This window comes from Ananas comosus, linkage group 4 (assembly GCF_001540865.1).
Source record: "Ananas comosus cultivar F153 linkage group 4, ASM154086v1, whole genome shotgun sequence".
Taxonomy (NCBI): Eukaryota; Viridiplantae; Streptophyta; class Magnoliopsida; order Poales; family Bromeliaceae; genus Ananas; species Ananas comosus.
The window spans coordinates 12,657,074-12,676,647 of record NC_033624.1 but is presented as its reverse complement, the minus strand read 5'-3'; the positions used below and the strand labels follow the sequence as shown (position 1 = coordinate 12,676,647).

The following is a 19,574-nucleotide window of genomic DNA, read 5'->3' as shown; positions in this document are numbered from 1 at the left end:
AGTATGCATAATTGATCGTTGATGTATACTATATTTTTAATTTAACAACTGAAAAAATATGCTGTGAAAATTAAACTAGTGGATGAGATAGCGTGAGGTTATATGAATGCATAAGGTGCATCCAATCGTTTTATAAAGCTATTAAATTATTTAAAATAAATAATTTTTTTTAAAAAAATAAATTTAATTTTTTTAAAAAAAATAAATTTAATTTTTTTAAAAAAATTAAATAGCTAGATTTGAAATTAACCAAAATTTAATTATCTTTGTATATTTAAAATTCAAAATATCAGAGGAAACTGTATCCAACTTGTGATGGCCAGTATCTTAAAATTAAAATCCAAAACAAAAAGTACGATCTACAATATCTAAATGGATTATGTATAAAAACACAAGGTTAAAAAAAATAAAAACTATTACTAAGTCATCTGAAGTCTATTGATCTATTGTAGAGAAAGAGTTATTATTTGATTTATGAAGAAATACGTCTTCAAAATAAAAAATACTACCGGTGCATTCAAAAAGGGTGTAATCTAAGATTTATCCTCAATATGAATTTTGTTTCAAATCTTATCTTAGCATCCGTTCATTTAATGGACTAGTTTACTGGAATAGGCTCTTATCCTACCTAGTTCCATAACGTTTTGATTCTGGCGGTCGTAGCAGGGTAAATTTGCATTTATCAAGATCAACTTATCATGACACATTACTTCTCTTTGCTTTTTCTTTTTCTTTTTTTCTTTTTTTTTCTTTTTTTTGCTTGGATAAAAGCCTTCTCATGCTTGTATGCAAGAGGTTATAACTGGATTGCTTATGAATATGAGAGAAGACTAATGTTTATTTTTTTGGAATTTGTTGTTTATCTGACGATCCTGCTTAAATAATATGAAGTACATATCTCTGTTTCTTACATTTATTTGATCTTTATATAACAGGAAGGACCAATGAGAGGTCAAGCATTTGTGACTTTTCCATCTGTCGATCTTGCTCAGCATGCATTGGTTTGTCTATCTTTGAGGCTAAAAACTATTATTCTTTTTTTTTAAAAAATTTTAAGGGCCGCTGAACATTTGGTTATTGTAAACTATTTTCAAAATTAAGTTCATGTATGATGTTGCTTGTTTTTTTAATACCTGGGCGTATTTTGAGAATGTGTAGCCCAAAAAAAGCATCTGCTTTGATGCTCTGAAGGGCCCACAAATTTCGAAAGCTGCCCCAAAAAAAAGCATCTTTTATGCTTTGGAGTGCTCCCCTCAAATGCTTTTAAATGATGATAGGAACTGCCACTGGAGAAGCATCATGCGGCAGAGGCATTCTTCTCTGTTATAGCGCTTGAGAGTTTTGATAGGAGCTCTCAAGCACTTTCGTAAATTCTTTTGGGGCCATCAAACACATAAAAGCTGGTGTGTTCCAAAATAGGCCTCAGTCTGCGAAGCAGATTTATTTCTACCATGAACTGTTTCACCTGAAGTTATTTTCGGGAAAAAGAAAAAGAAAAGTGAAAAAGATAGGCTCGAAATTGGGGAGCAGAGAATCTGTATTTATTCCTCTGCATTACTTTAGTTATGATAATTATGTTCTTCAATTTTAATCTTCTATTCTAGAATAATGAGCATTGTTCGTAATAATTAATTACTCCACTCTTCTGCAGAATCCAGTTAATGGATACGTATTCAAAGGCAAGGCGATGATCATCCAGTTTGGTCGCAATCCTGTTGCTGGCAAAGCTACCTAATCAAATGGGGATTTTGATGTAGACCATGGGTGCATGCCTTGGGATGGAAATTTTCATCAATCCAAAAATTCTCACAGCTCTTCAACGTCCACTAAAAGATGGGTATGGTTTTTTCATTTTAAAAAATAATGATGTGTGTAGTGTGCCTTCACGAGGTTTCATTTATTTTATGGGCACTTCTGATGAAACACCGATATAACAACAGGGCTACACTTGTCGACCTCATGCAATAATGCATGCATAGTGGCCGCAAGGTGCTTCATCTAGGTTCCTATGAGCTGTGCTAGAACTTTAATAACCGGATTTTGCATCAAATTAATTAGTGCATTAAAATTTGAACGACGATTGGCCTTGTTCAGGATTTTGTATCCTCTGAATGGAATATGCATGAACTATTGTTGCTGCTTTTCTGAGGAAGGTTTTAACCATCTATTAAAAGCTCATTTTGAAGTGCAAATTATCATTAGTTACTTTCTAATATTGCTGAATTGATCAGTCAGTTTTGTTCAATTTGGCCTTTGGTTTTTGTGGTGATTTTTGGCATATTCTTCTGCTTTTGTGTTGATAAGTTACGATGACTCGTTCGCCATATTTTAAAGTTCAGCAACTACAATCCATGCCGTGGAGCTCTACTGCCGCAAAGAGATGGTCACTTGTGTCCGCCCCCTAGTTTTGTTTTACCCAGGAACAGGTCAAACTCTGTTGGAATCCAGATGATTATGAAAGGTAACACACACTTTGTAGATTGCAAATTTCTCTCCAGGATGAACTACCCCCACCAGTCTATCAACTCTTAACCAAGTTCCATTTTGATCCTCGAACTTTCTCAGGGATTGTCTGCAACTTTGAACTCTTAGCTAGTGTTTAGTTGGGGGTTAAGGGGTGGAATAACTCCTTAACCCTCAACTTACTCCCAAACACTCAATTTTGGAGGTGGGATTAACTAGTTAATCCCACTCAAAATGGGCTATTCTGGGATAGTCCATTTGGGATGGGATTAGCTAATCCCACCCCATCCCAACCAAACATTATTTTTTATTTATAATAATTCACTATTCTTCTTATTCCATCTACTCCAACCAAATACTATTTTATTTATATCTGGACTAAATCCAATTCTCAACCAAACACAAAATTACTTTAATCTTACCTCAATTTGAATTTAATATTATTTCTGGAATAACAAGTTTTTATTTAACCCCGAATCAAACAGTAGCTTAAAATGTTTCGCACATCTACTATTAGATGGCAAATTATCGGTCACACCCAATATATGTGGATATATTTGTATACTTATTTGTCGACTGTTGCTTGTGAATTTACAATCGTTTTCTTCTATTTAGAAATTAGAGTATTGAACTGAAAGTGTGATGAAAAAAGGGCTAATGAACTTATGTGCACAAACATACTCGTAGCATTTTTTTCAAAGTGTGACAGAGAGGACGTGAACAATGGGAAAGCGAATATAGTAGCACTTTAGCGTCTAGTACGTACACTTTATGAGCTGTACCCGTTCATAATGATAGTTGTGGTGGGTCCATGCTTTGCCACGGAATCTTTTTAAAGTTATTTTGATTATTGGGCATCTGATCAAATATTGACTTTTAGGCTCTTCGGTAAGGGGATAAATACGGATAACGAAAGTTATTTTCGTTATTTCGTCAAATAAAATAATATTTTATTAGAATATTTTATTACGGTCAAATTTTGTACTTTTGATTATTTCGGAATAGCAAGGTATTTACTATTTTACTATTTTGGTGAAATAGTATTATTTCAATACTTAATTTTAAACTTAATTAAAATTATAAATTAAATTAAAATTAAATTGTATAAATATAATATGTTGTATATTATAATACATTATTTTTATTATAAAATTATTAATTATACTATATTAATACATATTATTTATATTTAAATATTATAATAAATTTTATAATAAATTATATTTAAATATTATAATAAATTATTTTTATTAATTGTTCCCATCCCTACACTATAACAAAAACGGTCAATAGCGACACTTTTAAATGTAGGTATATGTCAAAAAAGTGCTGCTAGCTAAAATTACCGACACTTTTAAAAAGTGTTGCTATATGTGGGGTCGCTAGGTATAAAATGATAGTTAAAAAGTGTCGCTATAATCTAAAAGAGTGCTGCTAATTTACCAACACTTATTTAAGCATTTAGCAACCGCTGAAACTCTATCTCGTTGGCTGCGGTGGCGGAGGAAGACGACAGGAAAGGCTCTTCGTCTAGAATTTCAGTGGATTGAGTGAAGAGAGAAGAAAAGATGGTAATTGATTTTTCTTTTTTCTTTTTTTTTTCTGTTTTAAGCGGGCCAAATGGACCGGGTGTGGTGGGTTGAGTAGAGTAATATTTTATTTTTGGTTGGATTGAGCTTTATATTTAGGCATTAGTAGATATTTTTTTAAGTTTTAGGATAAATGAGACACTTACTCAAAAGTCCCAAACATGTGTCCCTATAACCTAATTCTGTTGTAGTGCTATTCTTATTTTAAAAATTTAAAAATTTTAAATTTTAAATTTTATAATTTATAATTTGTAATCTCAAAATTAAAGTTTATAATTTTAAATTTTAAATTTTAAATTTCAAATTTTAAATTCAAATTTTGATATTTTAAATTTTTGAAATTTAAAATTTTATATTTTATATTTTCAAATTTTAATTTGATCTTAAATTTAAAATTAAAATTTTAAATTTTAAATTTTAAATTGAAAATTTGAGATTTAAAATTTAAAATTTCAATTTCAACTTTTGAAATTTCAAAGTTGAATTTTAAATTTAAAAATATAAATTTAAAATTTTAAAAAATTTAAATTCGAATATAATAAGAGGATAATACTTTTTTTTTTATATATAAAACTCACTATTTTTCTTATTCTATCTTATCTAAACAAACGTTATTTTTTTTATTCTCAGGAATAATTTAATTTTTATTCAAACATAAAATTGATCTAATCTCTGCTTATACCTCAATTTATACCTATGCCACTTTTTGCTTATTCCTGAAGCAAACGAATAAAGACTCGTATAGAAAAAAATAACATACAACTGCATTTGAGAAGTTGCACGTAGGCAGCATCATGGCAGAGGGGATTGATACTGAGTATGCTAGATTGTTAAACATAAACCTATAAAAATATCATTCCCTACGAGCTTAAGTTTTAGAAGAAAATGATTATTTTGTATTATTTAATATGGTATAAAAATAAAAAATTCTAAGTTCGAGTTTAATAAGGCTCTTCGCCTAATTGATTTTTTTTTTTTTTTCATTTACTTTAAGTTCATGTCAAGCTGATGAGGCGCTTAAGCCTTGGAAAAAAAAAAAAACGGTTGGTTCGAATTGTTTAATATGGATTGAAGCCAAATGCATGGCTGAACAAGTAGTTTGGGTCAGTTCATAAAAATGTCTAGATGCTGCATGCGAGTCCTCTAAAACTTGCAATTTATCTGTAACAAAAAGAGATGATGTATCGCGTGCAAAAGTATGTAACAGTGAGGATTTGCAGCTGTAGGCGATCAGGTCATGAGCAACTACAATTAAACTATGGCTGGCACACATTTATTTAATTACATTTTACATGTTCACTAAGTGGAGAGCCAGCTCGGCCACCATGTCATCTTTACTCTCCTTTACAAAGTGCAGCTCTTACGTCTGTTCGCATTTCAACAAAATTATACAATTTTTTTGGGGGTTAAAATGCATATAAAGTCACTTGCACAGTTGCACTATACTGGCGTATGAAATTGCCCCACTCAACTTTTTTTTTTTTGCATTTATATATTTATTTGTCTTAATTAGACCCCTATATTAATAACTGTTAGGGACGGTATGGAATGACAATAGCAAGAGACGCCACGAGCACTTCAAGTAATAAATACGAGCAAATATTCGTACACGGGGAAAGCCTCGAGCCACGGGTTCAGCGCTTTCCAAAGAGTAGATTTGCCCCCACACAAAGTTTGCTTCGGGTTATGACAAAGTACTCTCGGGATAGAACGAGGCTAGAGATACTCAAGAAGCAAAACTCGGAATCTCTCACGCTCTTAACTCTGAAATCTGAAAACTATTTGATAAATGAATTTTGGCACAAGAGCCTCTATTTATATGTTTTCAAAAGGTACATCCGAATCGAAAAGTCATGTCTTTTTGAATAGACATGTCCCTACAAAGGAGTCCATTCATCCGAATCGAAAAGTCATGTCTCTTTGAATAGACATGTTCCTACGAAGGAGTCCATTCGTTTGAACAGACATGTCCCTACAAAGAATCCATTTGTTTAACACATAAATTTCACCAAGTAATTTATCAAATACACATGCATTATTAAAATTTGCAATCTAATTTCTCAACAATAACAAGGTCATTTTCTTTTCTTTTTTTTTAACCTATGTGAAGACAATCAAGAGTGGAGTAGCAATTGAGATGTATACAAAACAAATGAACTGTTGCCCCGAATAATATAATAAGAGTGTCGACAGATACAAAAGAAAGCTAAGCCTTTTTTTTTTTTGAGAGAGAGATAGGTAGTACGTTACCCGCTTCATTTTATTTTATTTAGAAATAAATTTAGCTGGAAATGTGAATCAACTAGAATTCGAACTTGGATCTCGGGTACCAACCACCAAGCTCTTTACCACTTGTTCTAGAGACGGTCGGTAAAAAGATTTTTTATTGTGATTTATGATAGCAACGCAGTTTTGAAAAAAGATTCCAATAGCCTCTCTAGTTTATATAAACTAGATTTGAGATAATTAGGTATAATAAAATTTTCTATATTTTTAGCCGACAGGGTCTAATTTTTTTTAAAAAAAATGATAGTATAAAGTGGTGTAAATTAAGAAAATAAATTTTTTAATGGCAATTAAGAAGACCAATGCTAATTAAAAAGGCGATTTAAACTGTGGTGCAGTGCTCCCGTGGTCTCCATACTTTTTTCTTTTTCTTTTTTTTGGGCAATCAAAATTTGTAAATATCAATTCAATTCTTCAAGTATAATAGCATCCTAGAATAATACCTTGGGGTGAAAATCATGCTGGTATTATTCAATCTGACCGGACTGTGAGGACAAAGATTAGGCTTTGGTTTGAAAATTTACTATCAATTTTGGAATCAGATTCGGATCTGAAAATTGAAATTTTTTGGGTTCAAATTAAGATTTACTATTTCATTTTAAATTCGGATTCAAAATTATTCGAAACCCAATTGATTTTGACTGCTTTTTTAATTTCTTAAGCTTGTATTTAGTTTGGGGTTAAGGGGTGGGATAACCCCTTACTCCCGGTTTTATTTCCAAACATGATTTTAGGAGGATGGGGTTAGCTAACCCAGCTAACTCGGGATAGTCCATTTAGAGTGGGGTTACCTAATCCCAGCTAACTCCACCCCAACCCACTACTCCAACCAAACAAAATACTATTTTACCATTATCCTTCTTATCCTACCTACTCCAACCAAATACTATTTTCCTTAATTCTGGATTAACTCAAATTCTCAACCAAACACAAAAAATACTCTAATCCTACCTTAATCCTGAACTTAACTCTATTCCTGAAATAACTAGTTTTTTCTTAATCCCGAACCAAACGGTAGCTAAGTGATGCCATTTTAAGCATCTTTCAGAAATCTCAAACATCGTTTTCTTTGGGCTTTTTTTGCATTTAGCCCCCGACAAATTTTTATTTTAAAAATAGTCCTGTCAAAATTTAATTTACAAAAATGATCCTGAACTTGCCATGCAGATGCCACGTCAGCGCCACGCGGGTAGGGCTGGGGCCAGTGTATTAAGTTGAATACGGTGAACTATTCACCGTGTTCAAACACGGTGAATGGTTCACCGTGTTTCTTAACTGTATTTTTCTTTTTTAAAAATCCGAATCCGAAAATCAAATTAAAATCCAAACCCGGATCCGAACCTGACGGATTTTAAAAATTCATACCCATATCTATATCTGATCAAAAACTCGAAATCTGAACCTAAACACAGCGGATTTTAAAAATCTATACCGTTAGATGAAGATCTAAGAAATAAAAATTATTAAATATTTTATATATTATATAAATAAATAAAAATAAATTATGTGTATATATAATTTATTCGGATTTGGGTTCAGATTAGCGTGCAGCACAATAATTAGAGCAGTAGCACAATAATTGGAGCAATCATCTTCCAGTGGTGAAGAGCATACCCTTATCCTCTGCTTCTCTGTAGTAGGACGTTCGTATTGAGAAGAATTAGGCAGCAGCACGCGCGATGGCGGACGGGATCGCATCCGACTTGGTGACGGGAGTGCTCGGCAAGCTGGGCTCCGCTCTCTGGGACGAAATCGGACTGCTGCGGAGCTTCAAGGACGACGCGGACGACCTCAGAAGCAACTTCTCGGCGATCCAAGCGGTGCTTCACGACGCCCAGGAGCGAAGCAGCGCTGGGAAGGAGAGCCACGCTCTGCGCGACTGGCTGCGCAAACTGAAGGACGCCGCTTACGACGCCGACGACCTGCTGGACGAGATCCGGACGCAAGCGGTCCTCCGGCAACAGCAGTATCCCGAGGTGCAGGATCAAAACCAGCCAGCTGAAAAGGTATGTGGATTTCTGTCCCGCGCTAATCCGATGCATCTGAAGTCTAAGCGCAAGATGGCACACAGGATGAAAGAGCTCAGAGAAAAGATCGGTAAGATCGCGAAACAGAGGCATGATTTTGGTCTTGCCCAAGCTGGCCCTGTTCGGCAGGCTGAGTTCAAGCGCCCTGAGACATTCTCGGTCGTCGACGAAAAGACGATAGTAGGGAGAGATGGTGATAAAGAGAAAATTGTGAAGCTACTGCTAGAGACGGGCGGCGATCACGACGTGTCAGTCATTCCGATCGTGGGATTGGGGGGTTTGGGGAAGACGACGCTCGCTCAGCTGGCCTTCAATGACGGCCGGGTTACGGGCCAGCAGCGCTTTGATCTACGGGTGTGGGTTTACGTGTCTACCAATTTCGACATGAAGAAGATTGCAAAGGCAGTGATAGATGAAACTGAAGAGAAGTGTAATGATCTTGATAACCCGGACGCCGTCGCGAGGTGCCTTGTCAGGATCTGTAGCCAGAAGAGATTTTTGCTGGTGCTGGATGATGTATGGAACGAAGATCCGGATAAGTGGAAGGAATTGAAGGTTGTATTTAAGGACGGCAAGAAGGGAAGCAAAATCTTAGTGACCACGCGGAGCGAAAAAGTCGCGACGATAATGAAAACAGTAGAACCACACCGTGTGAAAGGCTTATCAGATGATGATTGTTGGACATTGTTCAAAAGACGGGCATTCGATAATGGGGAAGAGAACGGCTATCCAAATTTGGTGGCAATCGGACAGCAGATAGTTAAGAAGTGCAGCGGTGTGCCGTTAGCAGCGAATGCTTTAGGAAGTATGATGCTCTTTAAGAGGACAGAGGATGCATGGTCCGCTATTAGGGATAACGAAATTTGGAGTCTGAAAGAAGAGACAACTATTTTACCATCATTAAAGTTGAGCTACATTCAGATGCCGTCGGCTTTGAAGCAGTGCTTTGCTTACTGCTCCATATTCCCAAAAGACTACGAGATTGACAAGGATGACTTGATCCGGCAATGGATTGCTTTAGGCTTCATTTCATCGAATGAAACATGGACTTCGATGGAAGATATTGGGAATGAGTACTTTAACGATCTATTATGGATGTCTTTCCTTCAAGACGTGGAGGATGAGGACGACGAGAAATGTTATGGAAATGTTACGTACCGGATGCATGATTTAGTGCACGACCTCTTAATGTCTGTAGCAAGAGAAGAAGTTGCTGTTATAGTTGGAGAAGAGTCGACAAGGATCCCAAAAGGTCGCCGCTATGCATCAATACACTACAGTAGTGTCATGACACATATTCCAACCACAATAGCGCGGAGGTTGCGAGCTCTTCAATTTAGGAAATCTAGCTCACATATTATGGCTTTTTATAGCGAGGCAAAATACTTACGCCTGTTGGATTTATATGGTTCCGAAATTTCTATGCTGCCAAGCTCAATCGGTGAGTTGAAGCTCTTAAGATACCTCAACCTTTCGGAGAACAGTATACAAGAATTGCCTGAATCAATTACCAGCCTCTGCAACTTGCAAACCTTGAATCTTTCAAGCTGTTGCAAGATCTGTACATTACCCACATTGTTAGGAAGTCTTACGAATTTGCGGATTTTAGATTTAAGCTACTGCAGTTCTCTACTATCATTACCCTCATCATTATGTGATCTCAAAAACCTGCATAACTTAAACCTATCCGCTCTAAATTCTTTGGTGGCATTACCTGAATGCATTGGGAGCCTTCAAAACTTGCGTATTCTGAATCTTTCTGGGTGCGGTTCTCTACTATCATTACCCTCATCGTCAAGTGATCTTCAGCATTTAGTGAAACTCGACATTAGTGGCTGTGGAAAATTATGTGAGCTGCCTAAAATGATCCAAAAACTGACCAAACTTAGAGTCTTGTTAAACAACAATTGCTCGGAATTGAAGGGCATGCCCCGAGGGATCGGCAAGGTAGTTAGCTTGCAGGAATTGTCCGTTTTTGTCATCGGCAAGCAAGACCGCGTTGAACATTGTGCTAGCATTTCTGAGTTGGCGCACTTGAAGCTTGTCGGCAAGCTGGAGATCAATGGTCTTGGAAATGTAACGAGTCCAGTTGATGCCAAGGCTGCAAATTTGATAGAGAAGAACCTGCGGTCTTTGAAGTTGGTATGGAACGTTTTAAGTGGGGAAGAAGGCATGGATACTGTACTACCAGCGGAAGAGATCGATACCGTGCTAGAAAATCTTCAACCACATCAAAAGCTAGAGAATTTAAAATTAGAAGGCTATGCAAGAGGGAAGTTTCCTAGCTGGATGATGAATAGGATTGGCTCGTGCCTCCCTAATCTCGTTGAAATCCAACTTGCGAATATTCCCAGATGCAGCTCACTCCCGCCGCTGGGGCAACTTCCTTTTCTTAAAGAACTAACTGTACGAAATATGCCCGCAATAACAAATTTGGGCGTAGATAAGTTCCCTGCCCTGAGGAGCCTTGAATTGTCCTGCATGCCGGTGCTGCGAGAATGGGTGACTGTGTTGACGGTGGATGACGAAGAAGGCAGGCGAGAACGAGTTCCCATTTTTCCGTGTCTCACTCATTTGTACCTTAAAGAATGCCCTAAATTGAGGCCGGAGCCTTGCCTCCCAGCATCGGTTGGTTTTCTGACCATTTCCGGAACAAGCAGCGGGAACCTATCATTAATTCTCGAACGTGCGACGCCACTTGATGACGGCGGTGATGCCGCTGATTCACTCCAACCGCCACCAAATAAGGAGCTGTGGGATCTAACAATAGAAAAATGTCAGCAGCTAACTTGTTTGCCCGAGAGCTTGCGGAGTCTCACCTCCCTCCGGTATATGACAATAAAGGATTGTGAAGATCTTGAGAGAATTGAAGATTGGCTCGGGGAGCTCGCCGACCTGCGCCTCTTGGAGATCTGGGGGTGCAGCAGTCTCCGTTACCACAAAATGACCGCACTTGAGGAGTTAGAGATTAAGGATTGCCCGCTGTTGCTCGATGCAGATGGACAATTTGTCGACACCAGTGTCGATCACATCAAATATGTCACTGTTAATGAAAGGTAATTAATTTGGAACTCTTGACTACTATTTAATTAGCTGACTAGCACCTTTAATATTCTATCGTAGCTAGCATATAAACCTCTTTCTTTAATTTTTATTTTCATTCTTTTTTTTTTTAATCCAGATGGAAAAACTTCCATTAGCCCCGCCCCACGTGGTTCATTTGCTACAAAATATTTCACTTTGCTATTTTATTGTTGTGTCTTTATTTCGCTGAACTACTACCAAAGAATATTGAAGTGCTAAAATTTATGGATTATAGAATAGTAAAATAGTATATTTTATAAATTTTAGCACTTTAGTAGTTCACTTGATAGCAAGTTCTTACTATGATACAAAGCAAAAAATAACCACAAGATTTTAAAGTAAAACTATTTAAAGCACAGGATAATAAAGTGAAAATGCATTAAATTACATAGGGTCCAAATTGAAGTTTTCCCTCTTGGATAAACCTCCGGTAGCATACTTATATATACACATACTTAATTACTTACTGCAACATGAGTTACAAATCATTTGCTATTCACAATCTCCAATCCCCATCTTCTCAAGCAATTGATTTTGATTTCTGTCCCCCAACTTATGTATCGGTGAGATTTTATTTAATTTATATTCTGAGTGATTATAAATTTTTAGATTAGCTTTATCCTGCTCTTAGATAAGTTTTATTCTGTTCTTATTTCTTCCTGTTTAGATATGCTAAATTGCTATTCAACAAAATATTTTACTTGTACAAGTAGTTCATAGATTACACGAGGCAATAATCTTTTCACAAATTTTGCAGGCAACTTTATCAATCATCTGCTTTGCACAATTGAAACAATGACTGCTTGCTGTTGCACAATTTAAAAACCACATTTGATTGCCAATTATGTAAAAGTACAGTTAAGATATTCGAAAACATAGTTGGTTGCCTCGAAATATTTACAAGTGATCTCTCGTACGTATATAGACTGATTAATGAAATTTTAACCTTTTCTTAATTTGTAGTGATTTGGGATGCCGAAAAATTTCTACTTGAAAGATATATAGTATTTACTGAGTAATTTTTTTCGGTCATAGTGCTGAAATACTATTCGAGTCTTGGGATATTTTTCTTTACAAATTGAAAGCATGTATCTTATATATGATGCGTTATTAGAAAGTTTAAGCAAAATGTACAGCATATATTGCACGAGCGTCGGATAAAAAGTTTACCATTTGGTATTGTTGTGGTGCAGTGAATACGAATACCGGAAACAAGCGAGCAGCTCGCCACAACAGGAGAAGAGCTCGCCAGAGGAGGAGGAGAGCTCACCGAAGGAGGAGGAGAAGAAGAGTTGGACGAGTTGTTGGAGCAAATCGAATTGGCTGGGGAGCAGAACCTGAGTGTATGTACTTATTATTTTGAGGTAAAAACATATTAGATATTAACTAAACTACACTGCACTTTGAGAGCGGGCGCCTGAATTTTACGAATTTCGGTTTTAATACGTAAACTATATATATACTCCTTTTTGATATAAGAAATTTTCTTACAAAGATTTGTTGGAGTCCTTTAGAATTTAGTCTTTTACGTTAAACGAAGTGCACAATCATCAAATAAAAATATTTTTTTATCAAAATTTTAAAATGTTCTATCAGAAAAGTTAAGTATACTATCGAATTCCATAAGAAACGTACTTAAATATGGTGGAAAGTTGGATAGTAGAACTAAAATTTTTAAAATTCAGATATTTATCTCAAAATGTATTATTGCTCACGTAACGATTATTCTCTTTTAGCTTATTTGTGACCACTATTCCCCTTTGAGAAGAGTTTTTTTTTTCTTTTTTTTGCAAAAAAAAATAAAATTATATATCTACATGCAATGGTGAGAGTTTTCATTCATGGATTTGTGTTCTTTTTTTTCAGGTTGATGCTGTTTAGCTTGCCGGACAAAAATTATTGTGTGATGTTGTTGGTTGATATATATTTGTGTTTTCGTACTATAAATTAAGTTTCTGAATGTACTATTTAATTTATAATTTGGTTTGATTGTTTGGAATTTTATGGTGTTCTCTATACATGTGATGAGTTTAAAAAGATTGCTTGGTTTAGAATAAACAAAATGTTGCTACTCTTTTAATAAAGATATTGGAGGGTACGGCGTTTATTACTATTATGTATGTTATGCTCTTGTTTAAATCAGAGGTTCTGTTTTGCATGCAAGTTGGACCTAGTATGTATGTACCGTAGTTGGGAGGGTTTCCATACATTTTTATTTTAACTAGTTGAGTCTATCCACAAATGCACGTAACAATTATTTTAATTTATTTTAAATTAATATAATTTGTATATTATATTTATTTAAAAAATTATAATAAAAATTATAGTTTATAAATTTATTTGTTATATTTTATTAGAAAATATTTGTAATATTCTATGTTATTTTTTTTGTATACATTAAATATTTTTATATATTTTTTTATTTATGATGAATCTAAAATTGAAGTATGTGTTTTAAACTAAAACCATCAAAATTTAATTTATATTTATTTCAAAATTTAAAATTTAATTTTGATCCATTATATAATTAAAAAAATTTAATTGTTAATTCAAATTTGATATTAAAAATTAAATTTAATTCACGATTTAAACTCAATTTTAAATTTTAATATAAAATAGATGGATAGAAATGTTATTTTTTTAACAGATTGATCATAAACATTCATTTTTATTTGAAATATTTTTAATAAATTGATCATAATCGTTCGTAGAATTAAGTTTATAGATGGATATGAATTATTTTTTAACATACTGATCATAACCGTTCGTTCAATTTGAAATATATTTTAACAACTTGATCATAATTGTTCGTAGAAAATATTCTTTTATTCCTTTTTTATTTTGTCTGTCATTTCTATACGCTTTTATAGTATGGATTTTATCATTGCTTTTATTTGATTGGATTCGAAGCCGAAATATTTTGAAGTACTAAAAATTTTATTATTTTGCTTTTTGCAAGATTTTTAGTTTTTAATTTTCCAAATCCGAAATCAATTTATTACTAAAATCAAACTGAATCAACCGAAGTGAGTTGCTTTTCCAGTTTGGTTTTCACGAAACATGTGGTTTAAATGGAAATATAGATTTATGTTGCTGCACAATTTAATTTGTTTGATTTAAGTGATCTACTTTTTCAATATAAAATTTAGAATAATTATTTATTTTAATAAATTTATATCTGCTTAATTAAAAATACATTTAAAATTTTAAAGCTAAAGAGTCATTAGTTGATTCAAATCAAATAAATTAAAAGATTATGTAGCAAACTTAAAATTTTTAAAGATTAGATAATCATATTAAAATAACTGACAGTTGGAGTAAGTTATATAAATTTTTAATTTTTTATTCAGGAAATCCGGAAAATTAAAAAAGGTATTTACTTCAAAATATGTTAAGTTATCATTATTATTATTTTTTTACCATAAAGCAATTTCCAGAACCTAACATTTGGGATCAACCGTGCAAAAAGGAAAATTGCACGAAATTAACTTAAATTTTATTTTATTGGAAATATAGCCGTAAAATTTTTTAAATTTTTTGATTTATTGTCCATTCTTTCTGATTTGAGTTTCATGAAATTATTGCCAATTATATGGCCAGTTCATGTGCACTATGCCTTTTTTTTCTTTTTTTTTTTTTTACTTTAGAAAATGCAGTATGCCATAATTGATCCTTGGTGTATATTATATTTTCAATTTAACAATCGGAAAAAATATTTTATGAAAATTAAACTTATGGATGAAATACTAAGGTATCGCATAAATATAACCGCATAGTTCTTCAGTAATAATTAAGCATAATTTTATATCTTCGGAGGAGGATAGATTAAAAGTGGCTTTAAAGCAAAGCTTTTGGACCATTCAAAATATAGAAATATTGTTTCTAACCACCGGATGCCCAAACAAAGTCAGTTGTAATTTTTTTATACTTACAAATTAAAATGGCTGGAATAAAATTAGAAAAATATGAAGGATGAATAAAACCCTGGTGCACACCTGTTTGGATGCACCAGGTGTAGGCAGTGATTTTTCATAAAACAAAATTGTAAAGCGCTAAAGAATAGGTAGTAAAATTAATTTAAAGTTTTAAAATATTAGGTAATTAATTTTAAATGATCAAAGTTCAGATTAATTAATACATTTTTATACCCAAAAATAAAACACATACACACACAACAACAACAACAACAACAACATGACCTCCGCAAAGTGGGGTCTTTCTTCGTCATGAAGAACAGAACATACCCCACTTCTGGATCCAAATTTGGTTGATTAAGAGAAAGAAAATTTGAGCTCTCAATAGATAGAAAGAAATATAACTGCATATAATTGTGGAGCAAAGGATTTTTTTTTTTTTTTTAAGAAAAAGGGAGACAAAGCCTTAATTAGCAAGAGCTGTTTTTGTACAAATGGACAAGTGCATTTATGTATGGTAACTTGGTCACGTTTTTAAGTTTCCTATATGTATTGCTTGGATCCATTAGTGATATTTATAGTTTGTAATGGATTGATTCATTAAGCAGTGCAATCAATGTGTTGTTGGATGTATGCTTCAAAAGCTTGGTCTTTGGTCAAAAAATTAATTGAATGGTTCAAGCTAGGTGTTATCCAAAAAAATTCAAATAAATTGTTCAAGTTAGGTGTTTTTTTTTCTATAACATTATAAGCATTGGATGGATCTTTGATTTAATCTGAGTAGTTTTAGAGTTAGCAGCTTGTTTTGGACACTCTTTAATACTTGTTTTGGAGAGAAAAAGATCATGCTTTTCTGCCTCTTCGTTTGGAAATGGACACGGAAACAACAAGATCCAAAGAGCAAATTTTGAAACTTATAATAATATACTTCTATAATTTGTACAGTTGGATAAAGATTGACCGTTGACCCATAAAAAAAGTATCTAATCTTTGAGGGGCAAAATGTCACCTCCAAAAAACAAAAAAAGAAAAAAAAAAAAGCATCCGCGTCTGCTCCTCCGGAACCATCAGCGGCCCCACCGTATTTATTGGAGACATAGTAGCACAATAATATTGGAGCAGGTAGAGGAGCATCCCCTTATAATTATTATTATCTGCTCCAATGTAGTTGCTAGTATAGGACGTTTGTGTGGAGAAGAAGCACATAGCTAGCTAGCTGCTTTCGTAATAGCGATGGCGGAGGGGATCGCATTCGATTTGGTCAAAGGAGTGCTCGGCAAGCTGGGCTCCGCTCTCTGGGACGAAATCGGGCTGCTGCGGAGCTTCAAGGACGACGCGGACGATCTCAGAAGCAACTTCTCGGCGATGCAAGCGGTGCTTCTCGACGCCGAGGAGCGAACCAGCGCTGGGAAGGAGAACCACGCTCTGCGCGACTGGATGCGCAAACTGAAGGACGCCGCCTACGACGCCGGCGACCTGCTGGACGAGATCCGGACGCAAGCGGCCCTCCGGCAACAGCAGCATCCGGAGGTGCAGAATCAAAACCAGCCAGCTGAAAAGGTACGTGGATTTCTGTCCCGCGCTAATCCGATGCATCTGAAGTTTAAGGTCAAGATGGCACACAGGATGAAAGAGCTCAGAGAAAAGATCGGTAAGATCGCGAAACAAAGAAATGATTTCGGTCTTGCCGAAGCTGGCCCTGGTCGGCAGGCTGAGTTCAAGCACCGTGAGACATTCTCGGCCGTCGACGAAAAGGAAATAGTTGGGAGATATGATGATAAAGAGAAAATTGTGAAGCTACTGCTAGAGACGGCCGGCGATCACGACGTGTCGGTCATTCCGATCGTGGGATTGGGGGGTTTGGGGAAGACGACGCTCGCTCAAATGGCCTTCAACGACGGACGGGTTACGGGCCAGCAGCGCTTCGATCTACGGGTGTGGGTCTGCGTGTCTACCGATTTCCACATGAAGACGATTGATTGCAAAGCCGGTAATATCTGCAACCAAAGAGGAGTGTGATCTTGATAACTTGGAATCCGTAGCGAGTTTTCTCCTCAGGATTTTTAGTCTAAACAGATTTTTGCTGGTGCTGGACAATGTATGGAACGAAGATCAGGAAAAGTGGGAGAAATTGAAGGTCTTATTTAAGGACGGCAAGAAGGGAAGTAAAATTTTAGTGACCACACGGAGCAAGAAGGTTGCCACGATAATGAAAACAGTCGAACCACACCATGTGAAAGTCTTATCAGATGATGATTGTTGGACATTGTTCAAAAGACGGGCATTTGACGAAGGGGAAGAGAACGACTATCTGAGCTTGCTCGAAATCGGAAAGCAGATAGTTAGGAAGTGCGGCGGTGTGCCTTTAGCAGCAAATGCTTTAGGAAGTATGATGCGCTTTAAGAGCAGGACGGAGGATGCATGGTCCGCTATTAGAGATAGCGAAATATGGAGGTTGGAAGAAGAAGGAACTATTTTACCATCATTGAAATTGAGCTACATTCAGATGCCGTCAGCTTTGAAGCAGTGCTTCGCTTACTGCTCCATATTCCCCAAAGACTATGACATTGACAAGGATGACTTAATCCGGCAATGGATTGCTTTAGGCTTCATTTCATCGCATGAAAAAGGGACTTCGATGGAAGATATTGGGAATGAGTACTTTAACGATCTATTATGGATGTCTTTCCTTCAACAAGTGTGGGAAAGTTTTAGCAAGGTTACCTGCCGTATGCATGATTTAGTGCATGACCTCGCACAATCTGTGGCAAAAGAAGAAGTTGCTGTTATAGGTGCAGAAGACTAAGCAAGGATCCCAGAAGGTTGCCGCTATGCATCAATACAGAGTCGTTTCATGCCACAAGTTTCAATTACCGTAATGCGAAGGTTGCGAACTCTTCAATTTAGGGAATCTGGTTCACCTATTATGAATTTTTATAGCGAAGCAAAATGTTTACGCCTGTTGGATTTACATGATTCCAAAATTTCTATGTTGCCAAGCTCAATCAGTAAGTTGAAGCTCTTAAGATACCTCAACCTTTCGGAGAACAGTATACAAGAATTGCCTAAATCAATTACCAGCCTCTGCAACTTGCAAACCTTGAATCTTTCAGGCTGCCAAAAGATCCGTACATTACCCAAATTTCTAGGAAGGCTTACGAATTTGCGGAGTTTAGATTTAAGAGATTGCAAATCTCTGACAATACCAGACTCCATTAGCAACCTTCAGAATTTGTAAGCACTAAATTTGAGTTCGTGCGAAAAGGCGATATCACTTGAACCTATATGTCACCTCAAAAACCTGCATTACCTGGCCCTATCACATCTAGATTCTTTGGTGACATTACCTGAATCCATTGGGAGCGTTCAAAACTTGCGTATTCTGAATATTTCTTGGTGCTCTTCTCTACTATCATTACCCTCATCGTTTTGTCAACTCAAAAACCTACATAACTTATACCTATTATTTCTGACTTCTTTGGTGACATTACCTGAATCCATTGGGAACCTTCAAAACTTGCGTCATCTGAACCTTATGTGTTGCTCTTCTCTACTATCATTACCCTCATCGTCAAGTGATCTTCAGCATTTAGAGAAACTAGACATTAGTAATTGTGAAAAATTATGTGAGCTGCCTAAAATGATCCAAAAGCTGACCAAACTAAAAGAATTGTTAAACTCCCATTGCTCGGAATTGAAGGGCATGCCTCGAGGGATCGGCAAGTTAGTTAGCTTGCAGGAATTGTCCCTTTTTGTCGTCGGCAAGCAAGACCGCGTCGAACATTGTGCTAGCATTTCTGAGCTAGAGCACCTTAAGCTTGTCGGCCGGCTGAAGATCAAGGGTCTTGAAAATGTAACGAGTCAGGTTGATGCCAAGGCTGCAAATTTGATAGAGAAGAACCTGCGGTCTTTGAAGTTGGAATGGAATGTTTTAAGTGCGGAAGAAGGCATGGATACGCTACTACCAACTCAAGAGGTCGATGGCGTGCTAGAAAATCTTCAACCACATCAAAAGCTAGAGAAATTGGAAATAGAAGGCTACGGAGGCGGGAAGTTTCCTAGCTGGATGATGAATAGGATTGGCTCGTGCCTCCCAAATCTAGGGGTGGAAACGAGCCGAGCTCGAGCAAGCTTATGTCAGCTCAAATTCGGCTTGAAATTAATTTCGAGCCTAAATCTAGGCTCAAGCTCGGCTTGAAATTAATTCGAGC

The 19,574-nt window shown here is 35.7% G+C and overlaps 4 protein-coding genes across 9 annotated transcripts in view; all 4 read left to right on the top strand.

Annotated features, from left to right (window-relative positions):
* LOC109709116 (putative disease resistance protein RGA4) overlaps window positions 1-19,574 on the top strand; it is a 94,449-nt gene that overhangs the window by 29,197 nt on the left and 45,678 nt on the right. The gene's annotated exons all lie outside the window — the stretch shown is intronic.
* LOC109709528 (disease resistance protein RGA2-like) lies at window positions 1,278-13,562 on the top strand. Of its 6 annotated transcripts, none has more exons than XM_020231808.1 (6): window positions 1,278-1,403; window positions 1,652-1,837; window positions 2,340-2,461; window positions 7,979-11,421; window positions 12,643-12,813; window positions 13,316-13,562. In XM_020231808.1, exons 4-5 carry the CDS (start codon window positions 8,018-8,020, stop codon window positions 12,788-12,790), a joined length of 3,552 nt encoding a protein of 1,183 aa, XP_020087397.1. In that variant the 5' UTR covers window positions 1,278-1,403; window positions 1,652-1,837; window positions 2,340-2,461; window positions 7,979-8,017; the 3' UTR covers window positions 12,791-12,813; window positions 13,316-13,562. The 6 variants fall into 6 exon arrangements, with proteins under 6 accessions (XP_020087397.1, XP_020087393.1, XP_020087394.1 ...); XM_020231804.1 differs by having other exon boundaries at window positions 1,281-1,537; XM_020231805.1 differs by having other exon boundaries at window positions 1,281-1,537; window positions 2,335-2,461.
* Window positions 16,467-19,574, top strand: part of LOC109709530 (putative disease resistance protein RGA3) — a 33,262-nt gene continuing 30,154 nt past the window's right edge. The window contains exon 1 of the mRNA XM_020231811.1: window positions 16,467-16,623. Coding sequence (XP_020087400.1) covers window positions 16,597-16,623 — 27 coding nt within the window. The 5' untranslated portion in view covers window positions 16,467-16,596. The remainder of the gene's footprint in view (window positions 16,624-19,574) is intronic.
* On the top strand, window positions 16,788-17,525 carry LOC109709532 (putative disease resistance protein RGA1). The gene is made up of 2 exons (XM_020231813.1): window positions 16,788-16,923; window positions 16,989-17,525. Exon 2 carries the CDS (start codon window positions 16,990-16,992, stop codon window positions 17,380-17,382), a length of 393 nt encoding a protein of 130 aa, XP_020087402.1. The 5' UTR covers window positions 16,788-16,923; window position 16,989; the 3' UTR covers window positions 17,383-17,525.